Below are 18,172 nucleotides of genomic sequence, written 5' to 3' on the forward strand. Positions count from 1 at the left end.
TCACACAGTCAGATAATGCAAAGCCACACCAGGATACCAAAAATAGCAATTTATTGGAGAAAGCATTATGACTTCTTATAGACGTGAGGTGATTAATACCCCAAACTGGCCATTTGAAGTCTTCCAAATCAACAGCTCCCACTAAGCTCACAAAGTTAGTGATCAGCAAAAACTGTAACTGACACTATTGTATTTATTTCAAATTCTAGAGAACGCACACAGAACACAGGCATCTTAGCTTGTATAGAAAAGGCAGTTTAGTTTGCATAAGCTTTTGATACCAGTAACACTGTTTATGAAACTTTACCCTGTCTGCTCAGTGCTAAAGGCCAGCAGCAGGGCTGCAGAGGCAGAGCTTCCAGAACTGGTTGCTATTGGGTCAGATGTCCTTGCTTTTTATTCAGAAAGTGTGTGCATCTTATGAAAAGCAAAGCAAAACAAAACGAAACAGCTTGCTCTGTACCACACCGCTGAGATGTGCAGCTCTGTGCCTATCAGGTTTATTACTGATCTTTCCAACATCTGAGACTTCACAGCATGAATTTTGAGGAATTTCAGGATTACGACCATTGTAATATATTTGTATTGTCGGTAGCCAGAAATGACTGTATCCATAGATAGTCTATATGTGACTTCCAAAATCAATTCAGGAATGCATAAACAGGGCAGAACTACATCCTTCCATTCCACATCCATGCTGATAAAAATAGCTGGTAGTAAGAACAAGTCCCTTTGCCTTGGGGGATGGCCTTAGAAAGGCCTTTGCTTCTTAAAAAAGTCCTTCACAGCCTACCAGGCTTCCTGAACTCCCTTTGTTTCCCTTGATTTCCTTTTGATTTCTTTTCCCCTGTGCTGTAATCATTAACCATGGCAAACAGCTTTTCCCTTGCTTTCATTTTTTGAAAACTAAGTACTCATCTACTTTTGCAAGTCCTGACCAGCTGCTGTTGCATACAGGGAACTGAAAACGCTCTTGTGAGGTCCACAGTGAAGTTCTTACATGGCTCAGCAAAAGAGAAAAGAAAAAAAACGTCAGAACTTCACGTTTTCTCCTACTACTGATAAGATTTGTTCCCAAAAAGAAGACACGGGTCACACAGCTCAACTGGACAGAAGCCAGGACACCATCTGAACAATTGTGTTCAGCTCCAGAGGGAAAGTGTCTTTTGGAGAGCACCTGAACCCCGAGGCACTTTAGCATCAGAGGGGTGCACTTTTTAGCAGAGCAAGGAATTGTACAGGTATCCATAGTGGCACAGTTTGCATCACCATTATCGGCATTCTGCCGTCTCCCTGGCAGAGCTGACAGCTAAAATGCTGATTTGATGCTTACCAAGGAAAGACTGACAGTGCTCCTAAAACAAGACCCATCCTTAATATTCTATCTGAAGTTTCAGAAAGGCTGCTCAGTATCTGATGTAAAGCCATGTTTTCAAGAACAACCAGGCTTTCCTCCTTCTTTAAAGACAGCTGCTCAGAGTAGCCCTTTTAAAACTCACTTCATTTAAGAAGAGAGATCTGCACTTACAGACAGCCCACTAGATGCTCATCATTCATCAAACGCACCCTCAGATGACAAGTAATAGGTACCTGCTTTTTCACAGTCTCTATTTTTCTAATTCAATTAGAATGCCACATGCATTTCAACTTTGGTCCTTTGGTAGGCTAGTTTTAGAGCAGTATTACACACGAGTAACAGGAAGGTGATGAAATGATCTCGGGGTCTTACTCGTCACACCGCCCAGCTGCTAGCCGAGATCAGAACACAACACAGTCTACAATGTCCTACGTCAAACCGAAGGGACAGCTGCAAACAGAAATCTTCCTCCAAATAACTTTTTCCAATCAGATGACAAAAATGTTGCTTTCCTGCACACTATAAGAAAGTGTAAAGGATGGTTATTTTCACTGCGTTGTTTTAGTAGCGATGCTTATGTCCCTTTACGCTGCCTTTCCAATGGCACAGATAAAAACAGCATCTTACTGCTGCAGCAAGCTCAAGATGATTAAAAAAAATACCTGTATCTCATCATATTCCCCTGCCTGCCTCAGGTAAGACTAATAGCCTGCCAGCACTTGGACATAACTCCTGTCAGGAACCAGTCCTGGTAATTGATTACTTCAGCTGTCTCAGCATTGAACTTTGGGAGCATGAGGAAGATAAAAGCAAGACACTGTGAGATCATGAGTGTCTGTGATTGAGAACTTGGTCTGCAATGAAGGAGCGGGATCATCAGGAGAGTGGGCAGTGTTCTTTCTTCTAAAATGGTTAGTCCATAACAGAGCAAGGCATAGGTGTGAAGGGAGAGGGTAATGGCTTTCTGCCTCTGCCAAATTGTTAGTTTATTTTGAAGAGAATAGAGACAGAGTATGGGAAGCCTGTCAGTGCAAGGAGCATCACTGGGATCCAGATGCTCACTCTTTTACAAACCAGACCTCATTGCGTCTCCCGTAAGGCTTCATAGGGGGGTCATAACCATTGCAGAAGTAGAAATCCTTGCGGTAGGCAGCTTCACTTCCCAGAGCAGTCTTCAGTTTGGCAGCGTAGTTCACGTAGTCCACCTCTTTGGCATAGCCACCAAACTGCCTGCAAAGAAACCAAATGTGGAGAAGTGCTGAGCAGTCCTGGAAGAGCATGGAAAGGAAGAGAACAATGTATAGATACAATGTGTTTAGGAACTCGTTTTGATCCAGGTCCTGCCAGGATGCACTGGTGCAGGCACAGTTCCTTGGGAGCCAGCACACTTCGTCTGCCATAGATCAATAGTCTCAAAGGTAACATAGCCAGGGTAGAGTTGACAGATCCCACACAGACCCATGTGTATCAGTCACTAGAACAACCCTGCCCTTTGAATGAGTGCCATATCAGAGGAACAGTTTCTCAGAGCACAAAGTTATCTCTAAGTCTGCTCAGTACCCGATCTTTCACCAATGCTGTCAACAACCACGTTCATTGGAGTGTGAATAACCACCTTCTGGAAGCAAGACTGAGAAGGGAAGCCAACCCTAGTTAGATGAAGGAAAAAGGGAGGCAGGGCACAGAGATATTAGCATGTTATTGAAAAGGGATGGACTGGAACCCAACTTCTATGCTTATCTCCCACCAACAGAAACTGTTATCACATCAGCCTACACCTCGCGGCCCTGCCTTAGGGCCAAGGTTTGAGACAAAACAGCCGGTTACTGCATTAGCAGCCCACATCTGCAGCAAAGGCCAGCTGCAGTCACAGGCATGGGAGGAGCCAGAAGTCTCAGAGTTCAGTCAGCCAAAATAGTTGAAGAAGAGGCAAGGGTACATCCCATGGTAAAGAGCTTCTTGCTACTGCAATGCTAACTCAAGTTTGGCTTAAGCTGGCCAACAGCCAAAGCCATTCTAAAGTGATTTGAAGCAGCACAATGGCTGCTTGTACCCATGATGGACTCTGGCATTTACGCCTCAGCTGACTCCTATAATCAGGTGAGAACCACACTAAGGGACATGCTTGATGACTAAGAATCATTGTGATCCCAGAAAACAGGGAAAATGATGGTTTTCAGAGATTATATAACTCAGTCCCTTCATATTCACCCTCCCCAACTCTTCACCTCCTCTAGAGAAACAAAAAAGCCTTTCAGGGCTAACCCCTGCCCTTGTTTTCTCAATGATAAAAAAAAATCCATATTCCAAATCTGTGCAGCATTAATCATGACAAGACATGACATAAACCACGTGCCTTCACAGTCTAGAATGACCCCTCTACCTCCTACCACATGCACCCCTTGTCCAGCAAGTCACTGGTAAAATCAACACTGCCCCTCACAGCACCCTATAGACCTCAGCACTTTGGACTGGAAATCCCAGGATGTGTTCCTTACGTGGAATAAATGGTCATCCCTTGTCTCTCTTCAATCTTAATGCTTTCATCACTAGGACAGGGAGGACTGGCTTGAAATTGGTTCGGGATTCGCAGATAGACCTTCACTTTCTGCTGTAAGGAGCCATCTTCAGCAGGAAAAGCAGTGATGGAGACAGGAGCAGTCATGCCCATTCCAGCGCCTGAAAGAGAGGCAGAGAAATTACTACAGAAGCCTAGGTTCTTGGGAACTCAAAGCATTAACAGGGCTCAGAAAAGATAATTGTGGCTTAGAAGCTCCTCATCGTGATCTCTTTGCACAATCCAGCTGAGAGAGTGGGGTCCTTTGAGGTAGGCAGAAGAGCTTTTAGGCTTTTCCTTGCACCACAACTCTCCGCTTTCTGTACAGGGATCCTGGGAGCTAAGGGTCCCCACTGACCTCTGGATGGATCTTCATTAATGGTCCTGGTTTTGTGGCTCTCACTACATAGCTCATGTTTACTGAGATGCTCTTTTCTTACAAATCACCTCTAACACAACAAGGCCTACTGTTCTGGTGCAGTGGCATATTTGTCACTGAAATATTTAAATATATGAGTATTTACAACATTATCATCTGTACTTAGTGGTCAGGCTATAGTCAATACTGGGCCACAGAAACTTTCTCCTAAGCCCTTCCAAATGCTTCCAGAGATCCAATAAATTCCAGTGCCCCAAAATTCAGAGCCAGTCTGGCTTTCAGGAGCACTGCCCATTCTCTCCTCTAGTCTGTACTGTAGAAGCAGCACACCTCTTGTCTGCTTATTACTTCTAAGACGTACATGGCACTCAAGAACGTTCTTCCCTCTTTTTCTTTCAGCAGTAGTGAACCTACAACCTTTAGGATCACGCATTGAAATGGCCAAGATCAAGACTTCCTTCTCATTTATTTGTACACTCTGATAACATACCTTTCTCTATGCCATGTTATGGAAGGTACCTTTTCCTCTACAGCACTTCAGCACTACAGATCATTGGCTTTCTGAAACTGTAGGGCTGTAAACGCCCGTTCCTTTTTCACTCAGCTCCTATTCCTATACAGACTATATAACCCCTTCTACCACATGCTTGAGAAATGTACGAAAGTCAGAGTATACGCTTCAGATCTTCTCTATAGTCTTATCGTCCTGTTACGAATGATTACCGATGCACATACTTTAGTAAGCTGAGAATCAGAGGCAATCACCTGGAAGTGCCATTACAAAACACTGCAAAGCACTATTAAAAAGCAAGCTCACTGTTCATTACCATTTCATGAATAAAAATTGCCAGGGTATACAATAAAACTCAAGGTCATAAAAGTTATCTAGCTGCCTAGAAGGGCAGGCTTTCTAGGTGTGATCACAGAACCAAAGCGCTCCAGCTACCCTGGATTTCATTATCTGCCATACAGCCAGCAGGCTGTGACAAGCACACGTGTGCCTGTCCTTGCAGACCTCACTGTGCCTCCTGAAGGGAGGTTGTGACGTGGAGGGGTTTGGCCTCTTCTCTCAGGCAACAAACAGGACCCGAGGAAATGGCCACAAGTTGTGCCAGAGGAGGTTTAGATTAGACATAAGGAAAAACTTTCAGAGAGCGGTCAGGCACTGGAATGGCTGCCCAGGGAGGTGGTGAAGTCGCCGTCCCCGGCAGTGTTCAAGAGGTGTCTGGATGAGGAGCTACGAGATATGGTTTAGTGGCTTGTGGTAGCAAGGGTAATGGGAGGATGGTTGGACTAGATGATCTTGTAGGTCCTTTCCAACCTTGTGATTCTGTGATTCTATAATTATCCCAGCAGGAAAGTAATGCAGACCTACTTAAAAAAAGCAATCTTTGTGATGTTATCCTCAGAGAGGAAAGAGAGAGGAGTGGACTCACAGGATGACATGGTTGGGCATCTTAGCCTATAGTTAAGTTGATTGCTCTCAAGGAGGGACAGTGCTCACCCTAGACCTCTAGTGATGGGGTCACATGGGCTGCAGTGACACCTGCTCTATCAATGGGGCTCCCACTGAGCAGCCACAACAGCTGCCCAGTGAGCATCTCACCTTTGTCATTGCTTCCTCCGACATACTTGAGGAGCTTCAGCGCTGCTTCCTTCGAGGCTTCGTCGAAGGGCTTCCCCGTCACCTCCACCACAGCAAACTGCCCACCTTCACACTCCCTCTCCTCGTAGCTGAGCTGCTCCTGAGGGAATTGGGATGGTTTAGTCTGGAGGAGGTGCAGGGGAGACCTTATCGCTCTCTACAATGACCTGAAAGGAAGATGTGGCGAGGTGGGGGTCGGCCTCTTCTCCCAGCTAACAGTGATAGGATGAGAGGTGATGGCCTCAAGGTGGGCCAGGGGAGGTTCAGGTTGGATATTAGGAAAGAGTTTGGAAAGAGCGGTGCTGCAGCGGCACGGGCTGCCCAGGGAGGTGGTGCAGTCACCGTCCCCGGAGGTGTTCCAGAGCCGTGTGGATGTCGGGCAGTGGGCACGGTGGGGGTGGGCTGATGCTTGGACTCCGTGATCCCAGTGGTCTTTTCCAACCTTAGTGAGTCTGTGATTCTGTGACGGCGAAGGACGGAAAGGGGAAAAAGAAGAAGCTGTCCCCACCCTTCCGAGCCCGCAGGCAGGCACTGCCCCACACCCCGTCCCGGGCCGCTCAGCCGCCGCCGAACACCACCCAGCTGCGCAAGGAGCGGCCCCGACGGCACCCCGCGGCCCCGAGCTGGGCCTCAGCGCCCGCCCGCCCCGCCGCCTACCTTCTCCCCCTTGCTCAGCACCCGGTAGGGCCACGTCTCCACCGTGCTCAGCAGGGAGTTCTTGATCATGCCCAACATGTTGCCGTCTGGCCCGGCCCGGCCCGGCCCGTCACGCCCCGGGCGAAGTGGGAGGGCCCGCGGGCGTTGCGCCGCCCGCATCGCTCAGCACGACCGCCAGGGCGCGCCCGCGGGCCACGGCGGTGGCCCCGAGGGTGGAAGGTGGGGGTGGCCGAGAGGGGTGCGTCGCCGTGCGGGCACGGGTGTTTGCTGGGGGAGAGGAGGAAGCTGGGGAAGGGAAATACAAGGGAAGGGACGCACCGATAGGAGTGTGTAATGCTTAGCGCACTCATCCTTAAAGAGCGGAAAATAAGGCGGTAATCGCGACGTTAAAGCATTTCCCTCTAGAGAGAGACTTGTGAGCAGACAAAGCAGTTAGAGCGGCTGGACGTGACCATCTGATCCAGCCTGACGTGGGCTGTCACGCAGTGAGTGACAGGAGCTGCTATCCGTGGCGACAAGGCCACGGATCCGCTCATTTATTTACCATTTGTATAATTGGGTTCATTCACCATTATTCGAGAAGTTCGAAATCTGTAATCCATGATGCGTGCTGCAATTCACTTGTTGTTCTGTTTGCTTTGGGGGGGGGGAAACAAAAGAGAAGTGAATTTCTCTCCTGAAATGGGGAGTTTTGCCAAAAATAGCAGTGTGCACCTATCTGTGTAGCAATAGGTTGGGTCAGACCAGATGTGTATCTTGCCCAGTCCTTTGCCTGTGGCAGAATCTACAGGCGGACATCCAGGTAGTGGCTCTGAATGCAGAACAAGGAGGAAGAGGCTGATGAGGACTTTCTCTCCTCTTATTCCCTGTTATTTGGGTAAATATATTCTGAAATAAAAGTAGTCTGCATTTCCTTAGAAATTAACACGAAAGCTTTGCCTGCAGAAATGATGATGAAAGCTTTGACTGCAGTCATCATGAAACAGAGGAGTTCAGGATCCATAGGAGGATCCTTGCTAGGGTGATGTATAGCAAGCTCACTGCACTGGACTTTAGGAGAACAGACTTTGGCCTCTGTGGGGATCTATCTGCTTGGTAGACGACTATGGGATAAAGCCCTGAAGGGAAGAGGGGCCTAAGGAAACTGGTTGATATTCAAGAATCACCTCTTCCAAGCTCGGAAGCGATGCACCCCAACAGAGAGGAAGTCAGGCAAAAACACCAGGAGGCCTGCATAGATGAACAACATGCTCCCGGCCAAACTCAGACACAAAAGGGAGACCTACAGGGAGTGGAAGCAACAACGGGTAACCTGCATTGAATACAGAGAAATTATCCAAGCAACAAGGGATCGGATCAGGAAAGCTAAAACCCTCATAGAATTATATCTGGGCAGGGACATCTAAGAGAAAAAGAAAAGCTTCTGTAGGTATGTTGGTGACAAAAGGAAGATTAGGGAAAATGTGGTCCCTTTCTGGAAGGAAACTGGAGACCTTGTTACCTCCCACATGGAGAAGGCTGAGTTACTCAGTAACTTTTTTCCTCAGTTTTCACTAACAGATGCTCTAGCCATGCTGCCCAAGTCACAGAAGGCAAAGGCGTGAACTGGGAGAATGAAGAACCACCACTATATCAGAAGATCAGGTTCAAGGTCATCTAAGGAAGCTGCAGTTGAACAAGTCCATAAGGCCTGATGAGATACACCCATGAGTCCTGAGGGAACTGGAAAATGAAGTTGCTAAGCCACTATCCATCATATTTGGGAAGCTGTGGCAGTCCAATTGAGTTTAAAACAACGGCATAATTTATACATGGGAAATATTTACCAGTCTGTTTCATCCATCTCATAACTCTCCTCCACTCCCTACTCAACTCTTACATCCCAGCCACAATCTTCCTGTGTTACTTCTAGTCCATCTTGAAGGATGTCATATAAAACTACATGCTCCACTTTCCCTCTTGAAGGTATTGTAGTGTCACTGAACTATTTTCCATATACTCAGGCATTGGGAAAACGTAAAAACCTAGTCTGCATACTAACTGTTTATAACTGGAATGTGCCTGCAAAACAACTGTCATACCAGATTACCCCACACACATTTAGACATAATCCATTCCTCATTTTTGTTCTCATAAAGTGCTTAAAAAATAATTTATTTTTCTCTCTGGCCTCCATAACTACGTTTCAACAGATTTCAGGCATGCCATTAGCTACAGCACTGGATGGAAATCTCTGTATTAAATTTACCTTTAGAGATCTGAAGAGTAAGCCCACTCTTTCCTCTGTTCAGTGCATAACTCAATTTCTGCACCGTTTTTTGTTACCAGTTTTATTACCAGGAAAGCAAAGATGAGCTGAAGGCAAAGTACACTATGTACACCTGAGCTTTGGGAGTATGTAGTTCTTCTTTTTCTACAGGTCTTAATTGTGCTGAAGGGTATGGAGGTTGATGTTTGCATGTGGAGAAGATATTCTGTGAATAAGACATCACCTGAATTAGCAGCCAGACACCAATTGAATTACTGGTGATTTTTGGGACTAAGCTGTTTCCTAAGCTATTTTGGAAAATCTTTGTAGACATCTACTTATACCATTAGGTATGTAGGTTTTGGAGAAACATCACCTGTTTTCAAAGGGTCTTGGCAGAAGTCACTGTGATGTTGTTCACAGCGTCGGAAGTTATGAGCATATCTATTGCATAATGTTTTCGGTGCCCACCTGCAGGTAGCCAAAAGAAAGCTCATTGAAGAAGGTAGGTAGCTTTGGTCCCAAGAATCTGACATATAATCACTCTTGAAACAATATGCATAGTCCAAGGTTATCCAACCCTACTCACTCTCTGAGCACGTGAATAGGGCATTCTTTGCATTGGTGGAGAATAGGTTAAGGCTATATTTTAAAACATAGCTTTCTCTCCCCCTCCTTACCCAGCTGGAAGTGCGAAGCCCTAATCTATCTTCCTGCATTCATCCGGCATTCAGCACTTTTGAAGATTGAATTCCCCAGCTGTTTCTGACAGAGTGCTGTGAAAATAGGACAGAGAAATTCAGCTGAACTTTTTAAAAAGAAGCTTACCCTGGTAAGCAGGAAGAATGACAGCATAACCTAAAGGTATTCACACTCAAGTAGACCGAGTTTCTCAACTTATTTTGCACAGGACACAAAACAACCATCATTGAAGACCAGGGTCAGATTTGACCTACTGAACTAGGCTTGAAATAAAGCAACAACATGCAGAAGTTCTGGTCTCCTTGGTAAAGTCATCGTGTATGTGCTTTGGTTTATTCTGTCTAGCAGTGTCCCAATGAGAAAGGCTTAAGCAGGTGCAAAAAATAAAGGTTTTCCTTTTTTTTTTTTTCTGGTAGAGAGTTAATTCCTCTGAAGTCTCCTCCGCGCAGGCAACCTTCTCCTGTGCATTGGGAGTCTCCGCAGCTGAGTATTTCCACGCCTCTGGCTCTGCAGAACGTTAATTCGGATGGGAAGGACAGCTTTGTTGATGACATTGAGCCTTTCATTCAGTTCTTCTAGCCTTTTCCGTATTGCCTGGACTTCCCTCACAAGATTCTCCACAGCTGCCGAAACAGGGCGCAGACTGCAGAGAAAGTAATACAGAAGAGTAACTCTGAGGACAATTCTTGAGCATGTAAAATAAATTACCAGGCCTTGTGTTTCTTGAAGCAGGGAGGTCCCTTCATGCTGAAAGAGCTGCAAGCAATTAGTTAAAAGATGCTTTAGCACTTCCAAAACCATAGCGCTGGTCCATTAATAGACCAGCTTCTCCTCGCTGCACTATGGCCGAGTCCATTAGTAGATTTGTAACACAATTCATTTTTCCAGCTGAGGTGCTGAGGACAGAGTAAATTTTATTCAGAGTAATTCTTACAGTCATGGCAGTTGGGAATATTTCCCAATAAAGATGAGCAGGTTAGTCACTTTACTACGGTGCTCAGAGCTGCCAGCATAACAGATACCAACAGTCGGATTCATCTCCCCACACTTGAACAACTTGAAAATTAAGGAAGATTAAACCTGGTTGAGGCAGGACAGCCAGGGGAAGTCTAAATCTTGCCTCCAGATGAAGAGAATTACCTGGAGATCTCCGGCAGTAAAGACTCTGGGTTGTTCAGCAGGATGTGTTTCATTTGCCAGAAGATGCTGTTTCCCCATTTCTCAAGTGTTTGAGTAATGCTGTTAATGCCTCCTATGTTGACTTTGTCAGCTAGGTTAGCAGCATGGCCATGGAAGGGAGGAAAATAAGTTTGACAGAACAAGAAAACATGAGCCAATAATCTAATTTTAATTCCCCTCCCCTTCACCTCAACTGTGAGTTGCAGTGAAATGCCAAATATTAAACATATGGAGGATCTAAATTAAAAAGCAGATAACCCTCCCTCACCACATATTTCTCTGCCTTCTGTTGCCAGAGTTTTCTGCTGTCAATGGATGCCCCAGCTGACTATTTCTAAAATCATTCTTCTCCAAAAATCTCAGCAGCTACCCAGGAATCAAGAAAGAGCACTCATGAATGAGCAGTATGTGTCCCACTCCAAGGACAATATAGGGAAATCTTCAGCCCTGAGTTAGCAAATACCTCCCATGTTGACCCACCACCACCTCTTACCGCCTTCTCTGTAGTCCCATTTCAGACTGTGGTCCAGAAAGTCCTCCTGGGATTTACTGCAGGGCAAGAGGATGAAGAAGAGGAAGAGAGGAAGAGTCACCATGATGGTGGTTCGTAGGACCTTGACTTTCCCCTGCTCTGTGGAGACAGAAAATCTTGCTAGCTGCTTTATTTCTCTCTTTCCTCTCTGTCTCCCATCTGTGACCTGAACACCAAATTTCTCTCTGGTAGTGTATTTCTTTGAAACATTTTTCAAGCTGCTCAGCATGGCTTCTACAGAAGCAGAGGGGCTTTTTTTCATGGGCACAAAGCACCTTACTTTTTTTCAAGCTATAGGGTGGTATGGAGATGCTTCCTCGGTGGGCAGCAGCTGGGAAAGTAGCTTCATTTCGTATGTAGCCATGCTAGGATAGCACCTAGAACTTATTAGCTGTAAATGTCATGTGAACGTCATGGGGAGGCATTAGGAGGCACAGAAATAGTTACACCCCCGCTTTACAGTTAGAGAAAGCAAGGCACAAACTAGCAAAGCAATTCATCAAGGATTTGACAGGGGAAAGAACAGGAAATTGTTCTCTTTGACCTTATCCACAACTCAGTGGCATAACTGAGATGTTGCCTTGTGATGGGGTCTCAGGGCCAAAATACAAGCAAACAAACACCTAAAAAACCAAAGCCACATGCTGTCTCTACTTTACCCTGGTGCCTGGGGGGTCTGTTCCTTATCTTTCAAGTTCACCATCATTTCAAAGCACACGGAAGTCAGCCCTAACCTATAGGTCCTCCTGGACATGTACCATTTCTGAATGCAAGGGAATAGGTTAGTCTTTCCACAGCTTCTTGTCGTGCTAATTTGTTATTCTGACTTGAGTATGTAGGTCTTCAGTGTTGAATTTAATATCCTTTTTTTTTTTTTTTATGTCACAGACAGCTGTTCTGGTAGAAACTGGCTGGAAATATCAATTATGCACATATTGCACACAGCAAACAGAAAATACGCATTGCCAAGTTCATGAGTTTTAGTGATGATTTCAGTCATCTGTAGTCACAGTGATGGAGAAGCTTGTGTGAGAAGCAGGCACATTCAGAAAACTCAAATTATTCCCCTGTTTGTATACGTGCATCAAAAGTCTAAGACCTTGCTGCAAAATATGAGGACATCAAATTGCTTTTTTACTATCATATAACCCTCATCTTCTAACCATCTGGGAAGAATTCAGCCACCTCAAAACCTATTGGGAGCTGTACCAAATAAAGCAGAACATAAATAAATCCTTTTACTTTGCACTGTTCTTACATTTAATCACTTGTGTATTTTAATTGAAACTGCATTTATTTTCCCATATATTCAAATACAGGAGTATGAATATAGCCATGCTGATGGAAAATGTCTTGCTGTTCTAAAAATATTACTTTCCACCTGTCAGGATGTATTTTGCACTCAGCATTCTTCTTCTAATTGCAGTGTTCATTTAAAGGAAAAAGAAAAAAACAAACACCAAATTGCCTTCTTCCTATCTCACACGTACACACACCTCTTCTTCCTCCCCCAGCTCACCCAGAGCGAGCTGCCAGAATGCAGATCTCTAAGAAAGTTTGATGATGTCTCTGAGGCACATAAAGAAACAGTCTCTATGGACCTCCTTGAAACTCTTTGCACTGACACCTCAACAACTCTGCCTCTCCGGTCTCCCAGATAAATACTCAAGCCTTTGGACTTTTTTCTTTTTCTTTGTACGACTATGTGCTGCACATCCCTTTTTAATCTTCCCTGATGGTAAAGGACTTACTAGACGCCAATGTCTCTAATTGCAAATGATTTTAAAATGCTGCCAACAACAAGGAGACGGTGTGGCCTTCCAGCTCATTTTAAGACATCCTGAAGGGATTGGCCATTCCTTACCCTTTCCACATTCCACCTGTTTCAATACCCTAGGGCTGGGATACTTTGATCTTTCTGTATTTAATAAAAGCGGGCTTGTGATGAGTTCCACCTGCATCTGGTACTGAAAGTACAGCCGACTTGACCTCGAACTTTTCAAAGCATCAAGCATCCAAATGGATCACAAGACCCACACGCTCTGCTTGCAGAGTCCCTCGTGGACCGGTTTCTTTGTAGCTTCGTTATCGCATTTCTGAGTGCCTGCTGTAATTTGATATCAGGATAAACATCAGGTTGTAATCATTTTGAAACAGGTTTCTGTATCTCAGATACTTACACGGAAATCAAGCTGTCTTCTCTCTCTTAGGTGGAACTGTAGAAGGCAACTGGATATTTGCTAGGAAGATTTCTAGCAGAAAAAGTCTGCAGGGTCATCTGTAATAGGAACCAGATGCCAAGCCCAAGTATGTCTTCAGAACTGTCACAGCGTTGCACTGGAAAATACTGTCAGGGTAGAAAGCAGATTCACAAACACTTGCACATTTTTGGATGAAAGCTCTAAGTCTAAGTCTTTTCTAAGTCTAGAGAATAGCAGTGAGGTAGTAGCCTGTTACTGCTACTACTAATTACAATAATATGGCATGTTCTCTGACAGAAAATTACATCATGTTCTGTCCTTGGAGTGGGGTAAGCACAGTGATTCACTGCCTTCATGTGAAAGCAATGAGGACAGACACATCTCATTATCACGCAATATTTTTTTCTTCTTTTCATCTCTTAGTTCCTCACTCCAACATGATAGAAAAGCTCCACAAGCCAAATAGCCTGAGCACAGCACATTCAGGGTAGCTGTTGTGCTATTGAAGCCTGAATCCCTGTCCCAAAGCAAAGGAGCACTGCCAGAATCTGAGCACCCATCCCTGTGCCCCTTCTGTTTCTGGCTGCTACGCTCCATTTCCAGTAAGCACACAGCAGGGAACTATGACAGAGCACTGAGATTTCATTGGTACCCACCCCAGATTTCGGCACACAGAGGGAAAGCAGGCAATGACTTGAGTTCCCTACCGCCCATGGGCTGTGCTGGCTGCTAGGGTGTTGGGGAATCATCCAGGTTTTGCTCTCCCGGTGCCAAACACAGCTTCCTTTTGGAGTACATGCTATCCCTGCCTCAGACATGTGAGATGTTGCAGAGTGATTCAGAGGTTGCCTGCCCTTGTGCAGCAAGGAGGCTTGAAACCTTCGCCTGCACTTCTAGATGCTCTGAACATACATTCTCCTGATGCCATCTGTGAGCATCCACTGTGTTAGATAAGCACGTGCGTGCTTTGAGGTGAGGGCTTTGTTGGTTAGAGCTAGCAGTCGCTGTGCTGATACCTAAAATGAAGGATTTTTTTTGCTGCAATATTGGGCTGCCAGTGAATTAGCTTTGTGGTTTGCATTTGAGACCTGTTCTACTCTCATAATTTTCCCAAGTTCCTTTCAAGCTGCTTTCAAACTAAAGCTAAAGAGTGATAGTGGGTTCGGGGGTATTTGCAGAGAAATAAAGTATACTTTTAAATGAATCAGGGAGTTTGTTCTCAGGTAAGTCATAAATGCATAAAATATAACTTTGGCCCCAACGGTAATGGACATTTAAACAACAAAGTAAGTGTCAGACTCTCAATTCTGTAAAGGATCTCAAGATACAATAAGGATGTTTTGGAGGCTACTGGAATTTTTCTGTCTTTATTTCTGTATAAAATACTTTAAGGATGTTTTAAGGTTATGTTACTTACACACACAGCACTGAAATTTTCTGCTTTATGTATAAAATCAAGGAAGTTTTAGGTGCTATGAACAAAACAGTTACACATAAAAAAAACATTTAGTAGCTGCGCACAGTCTCTCAGTTACTGCCAGTTCTGCTAGAGCTCCCAAGCTAGGATTGTGAAAAGACTTTGAGCTTTGTAGAGCTGAGAGCTGCCAAGGCTGTGAGTTCAGAACAAAGAAGGCGCAAGCCCTCCCTATGAAGCGGATGGCATTTGTTAGCTCTCCAAGCAAAAGAACGGGGTAGTATCAACATTAGCATATGGCTGCGGTATTATGTAATGGTGGAAAGATCAAGAAAAATGCCAAAAGCAATTTAAAAATTGGAGCCAACAATGTTAACCCAGCTGCTCTGATACATCTGGAATATCACCTGTTACAACAGCCCTCATGAAGAATCCCTTGGTTTAGATGCATGTGAGTTAAATGCTGTATGTTGGTACACATTCAGACACCCCTTTGGGTAACTCAGCCATAACAATACCTTCATGTTTTCAAGCTTGACAACAAATTTGACTCAACACCAGAGTAAAGGTAGTGCTTTTGCACATAATTAAGAGTAACACTGTTCATTTTCTACCTAGATGTTTCATGAGATCAGAGCACCCAAATCCAGGTGCAGAACACACATCCACTGTAAATCATGACATCAGTCAAGTACATTTGGAGGAGGTAATATACATTTTCTGCCTCTCCTCCAAGTGTACCTGCCTTTTCAGGATGTGTCTCATCTCCATCTTCCACTTAGAGCTTGGTGCTCCCTCCTAAGAAATTTCCTCTCTCTCCTTGGATAGGCAAACACAGTTCTGGCACTCTCCATGTCCGACTGTCTGTCTGTCTCAAAAGATCTGCTCACTCCTTCTCTCACCTCTGTTCTCCGGAAATGTAGGTAGCAATCCTCCAGCCTCCAAGTCTACACCACTCTGTACACATTCCCTCCTCTCCTGGAGTCCCTCAACCCAACAAGCTCTTCCCTAGGTGCACGGAGTCATCTCCTCAGGAAGAAAGCAAGCACTCCTGGAAAAGAAGGCAGAGAAGGGCATACAGGCATTACCTGCACTCTTGAGGACAGTCCTTCTGGGACGAGACTTCCAAATCTCTGCCTGCCTGCTCCTCTTCTCCTTACCACCCCCTCCGCATTTCAGCTTGCACTGAGTGACGTGTCCCTCGTCATTTCCCTGCTCTCTGCATTCCCACAGCCTTTTTGTGGAGCCAGCTCCAGCTGCACCTCTCCTGCCCCTCCCTCCCACTCCTGCAGGCTGGCCGTCCCCCCACACATGGCAGCCTCGTGGGAAGGGAAGGAGCATGGAGCCCCTTTGAAAGCAGCCCTGCCCACGAGGTTACCCCTATCTCTCTTTGCTGGTTCTTATAGGCAGTGCTCAGCCCCTCCGGCACAGCTATCCGCCTTCTCCTAGTCACACTTTCCACTATGCGTTGCTCTTCTCTGGCTGCTTGAACCCTCCAGCCATCCAGCCACGAATTAGTTCACCATGTTGTTCCTGCCTCTTAGCAAGCATGCCAATTAATTCCCTGCTGATTAGTTCACTCCCAAAGTGCTCTGCCAAATCTATTTCTGGTGGAATAAACAAGGAGGGATGAATCGGCGGCAGGGTTATTATTTTTTTTCCCTGCTCCTCCTCCTCCTCCAGGTCTGTGCCTGCCAAGGCAAACAGGCTCAGGTCTGATCAGCACTAGGCAAAATGATTCCCAAAGAAATGCAAGGTGTTAACGGGATGATTTTCATGAAGAAGGAGGTGAGGCCTCGGATCTGGTCTCATCTGTGTCACACTGACATTTTAGGGTGATTTAAGGATGTGCAGCCGCTGTGGCCCTCAGCAACACAGTTCCTGCACATCTAGGCTCATGACTAGACCTACGGCACTGCTGGCAAGTGCAGTGGCCAAATCTGCATTCTTCCTCATATTACTTATCCAGTATCAGCTGGCAACAACACCCTCTCTGCTTCCTGACCAGGCTACTCTGATTTAAAACCCTGCTGTCCACGGCCAAAATGTCTGTGCTAAGTAGTGAAAAAATAAAAAGGTGCTTTTCCAGAGGGTGAAGGACTGTCCAGACACTCAGAATAAAAATCCAAGTCCAGAAATAATGGAGCAAGAGGATGTGTGCAAGTGTTACAGTAAGAGCCGGATCCCCAGCTGGAATAGACTCAGCACTGAGGTAGCAGCAGGGCAGTGCTGGTTCACCCAAGGTGAGGAGGTGATGGGCAGGGAAACTGAGTGGGCTCCTCCTGAGCATGTCTATAAACATCAGCAAGTGCTTTGCCAGCACAGCTCATGGGAGAGATCCACAACCAGGCCTATCTGTTTCTCTGACACTGGGCACTAACGATTCAGGCTGCTCCTGCCTGCCCCAGTCCCACTGGCTCCACGGCAGGGAAATTTCTGCTCTATTACAGAGCCATGCTACTGAAGCAGCAGGACACTCAGTTGCAGAGTTATAAAACACCAGTTTTCATAAGCAGCACACAATACACAGGCTTAACACAAACCAGCCTCCGGAAGAACTGGAAGGTTGTTTTGTCAGGCTTCAAGTAAGTAAACAAAATGTCCAGGCAACAAGCAAATAACCCCAACAATCATCTGTCTCCAGCTGTTCCCTGTTTAACACTGGGCAAATGCAGTCTCATCATGCTGGGACACTAGGACCCAGATGAGCCCTGAATGAACCTGCTGGGATATCCAGATGGACACAGCAGGGCGCTCTGAGGCACCCCAAGTCCAGACTGTGCCGGTGAAGGGTTGTGTCCAACATCCCAGACTTTTGCTGGCAGCAGACTGTCTGTCTCTGTGCAGCTCTTGGGATTATTGGGGTAAAGAACATGAGGGAGCTGCAGTACTTCCCTTGTCTGCCTCCTGCTTGCTACCATCCACATTTCCAGCAGTGTGAATGAGAAGAACTGGCCAGCCCAAACACCACATTGAGGCTGGAGGCTGTGCTCAGACAGGGACACCAGCACCTGTTTGCCATCATTGTACTGAGCTAGGCAGAGATCAGGAATTTCATTAGTACAATCAAAGAGAAACTCAATGTTTCTCTTCTCCATTCTTTTCCTTTACCCTTTCCTTTTCCTTTACCCTTTCCTTTTCCTTTACCCTTTCCCTTTCCCTTTTCCATTTCCTTTCCCTTCCCTTCCCTTCCCTTCCCTTCCCTTCCCTTCCCTTCCCTTCCCTTCCCTTCCCTTCCCTTCCCTTCCCTTCCCTTCCCTTCCCTTCCCTTCCCTTCCCTTCCCTTCCTTTCCCAGGTTTT

The 18,172-nt window shown here is 45.7% G+C and overlaps 2 protein-coding genes across 6 annotated transcripts; both read right to left on the reverse strand.

Annotated features, from left to right (window-relative positions):
* Positions 1-34: 34 nt before the first annotated feature.
* HEBP1 (heme binding protein 1) lies at positions 35-6,698 on the reverse strand. The gene is made up of 4 exons (NM_001030754.2): positions 6,596-6,698; positions 5,900-6,038; positions 3,856-4,036; positions 35-2,587 (listed from the first exon to the last, which is right to left on the reverse strand). The coding sequence occupies exons 1-4, from the start codon at positions 6,671-6,673 to the stop codon at positions 2,416-2,418; spliced, it is 570 nt and encodes a 189-aa protein (NP_001025925.1). The 5' UTR covers positions 6,674-6,698; the 3' UTR covers positions 35-2,415.
* A 2,030-nt stretch (positions 6,699-8,728) lies between these two features.
* LOC417962 lies at positions 8,729-16,241 on the reverse strand. 5 transcript variants are annotated; one of them, XM_046914915.1, is made up of 7 exons: positions 16,032-16,085; positions 15,774-15,922; positions 13,437-13,603; positions 13,121-13,363; positions 11,218-11,355; positions 10,686-10,815; positions 8,729-10,188 (listed from the first exon to the last, which is right to left on the reverse strand). In XM_046914915.1, the coding sequence occupies exons 4-7, from the start codon at positions 13,269-13,271 to the stop codon at positions 9,966-9,968; spliced, it is 642 nt and encodes a 213-aa protein (XP_046770871.1). In that variant the 5' UTR covers positions 13,272-13,363; positions 13,437-13,603; positions 15,774-15,922; positions 16,032-16,085; the 3' UTR covers positions 8,729-9,965. The 5 variants fall into 5 exon arrangements, with proteins under 5 accessions (XP_046770871.1, XP_040524291.1, XP_040524302.1 ...); XM_040668357.2 differs by lacking the exon at positions 15,774-15,922 and having other exon boundaries at positions 15,960-16,085; XM_040668368.2 differs by having other exon boundaries at positions 15,774-16,085.
* Positions 16,242-18,172: the final 1,931 nt, after the last annotated feature.

Source organism: Gallus gallus, chromosome 1 (genome assembly GCF_016699485.2).
Source record: "Gallus gallus isolate bGalGal1 chromosome 1, bGalGal1.mat.broiler.GRCg7b, whole genome shotgun sequence".
Classification (NCBI taxonomy): Eukaryota; Metazoa; Chordata; class Aves; order Galliformes; family Phasianidae; genus Gallus; species Gallus gallus.

Bases quoted from the DNA above. Each gene is read 5' to 3' on its own strand.
- LOC417962 (XM_040668348.2), bottom strand. From the start codon at position 16,212: ATGCTCCTTCCCTTCCCACGAGGCTGCCATGTGTGGGGGGACGGCCAG. The intron at 10,816-11,217 runs GTAAGAGGTGGT...CTGCTAACCTAG, and splicing joins ATGGGACTACAGAGAAGGCG to CTGACAAAGTCAACATAGGA. The intron at 10,189-10,685 runs GTAATTCTCTTC...CTTTCTCTGCAG, and splicing joins TTACTGCCGGAGATCTCCAG to TCTGCGCCCTGTTTCGGCAG.
- HEBP1 (NM_001030754.2), bottom strand. From the start codon at position 6,673: ATGTTGGGCATGATCAAGAACTCCCTGCTGAGCACGGTGGAGACGTGG. The intron at 4,037-5,899 runs GTGAGATGCTCA...CCTCTCTTTCAG, and splicing joins CGGAGGAAGCAATGACAAAG to GCGCTGGAATGGGCATGACT. The intron at 2,588-3,855 runs GTAAGGAACACA...GTTTCTTTGCAG, and splicing joins GGGATGACCATTTATTCCAC to GCAGTTTGGTGGCTATGCCA.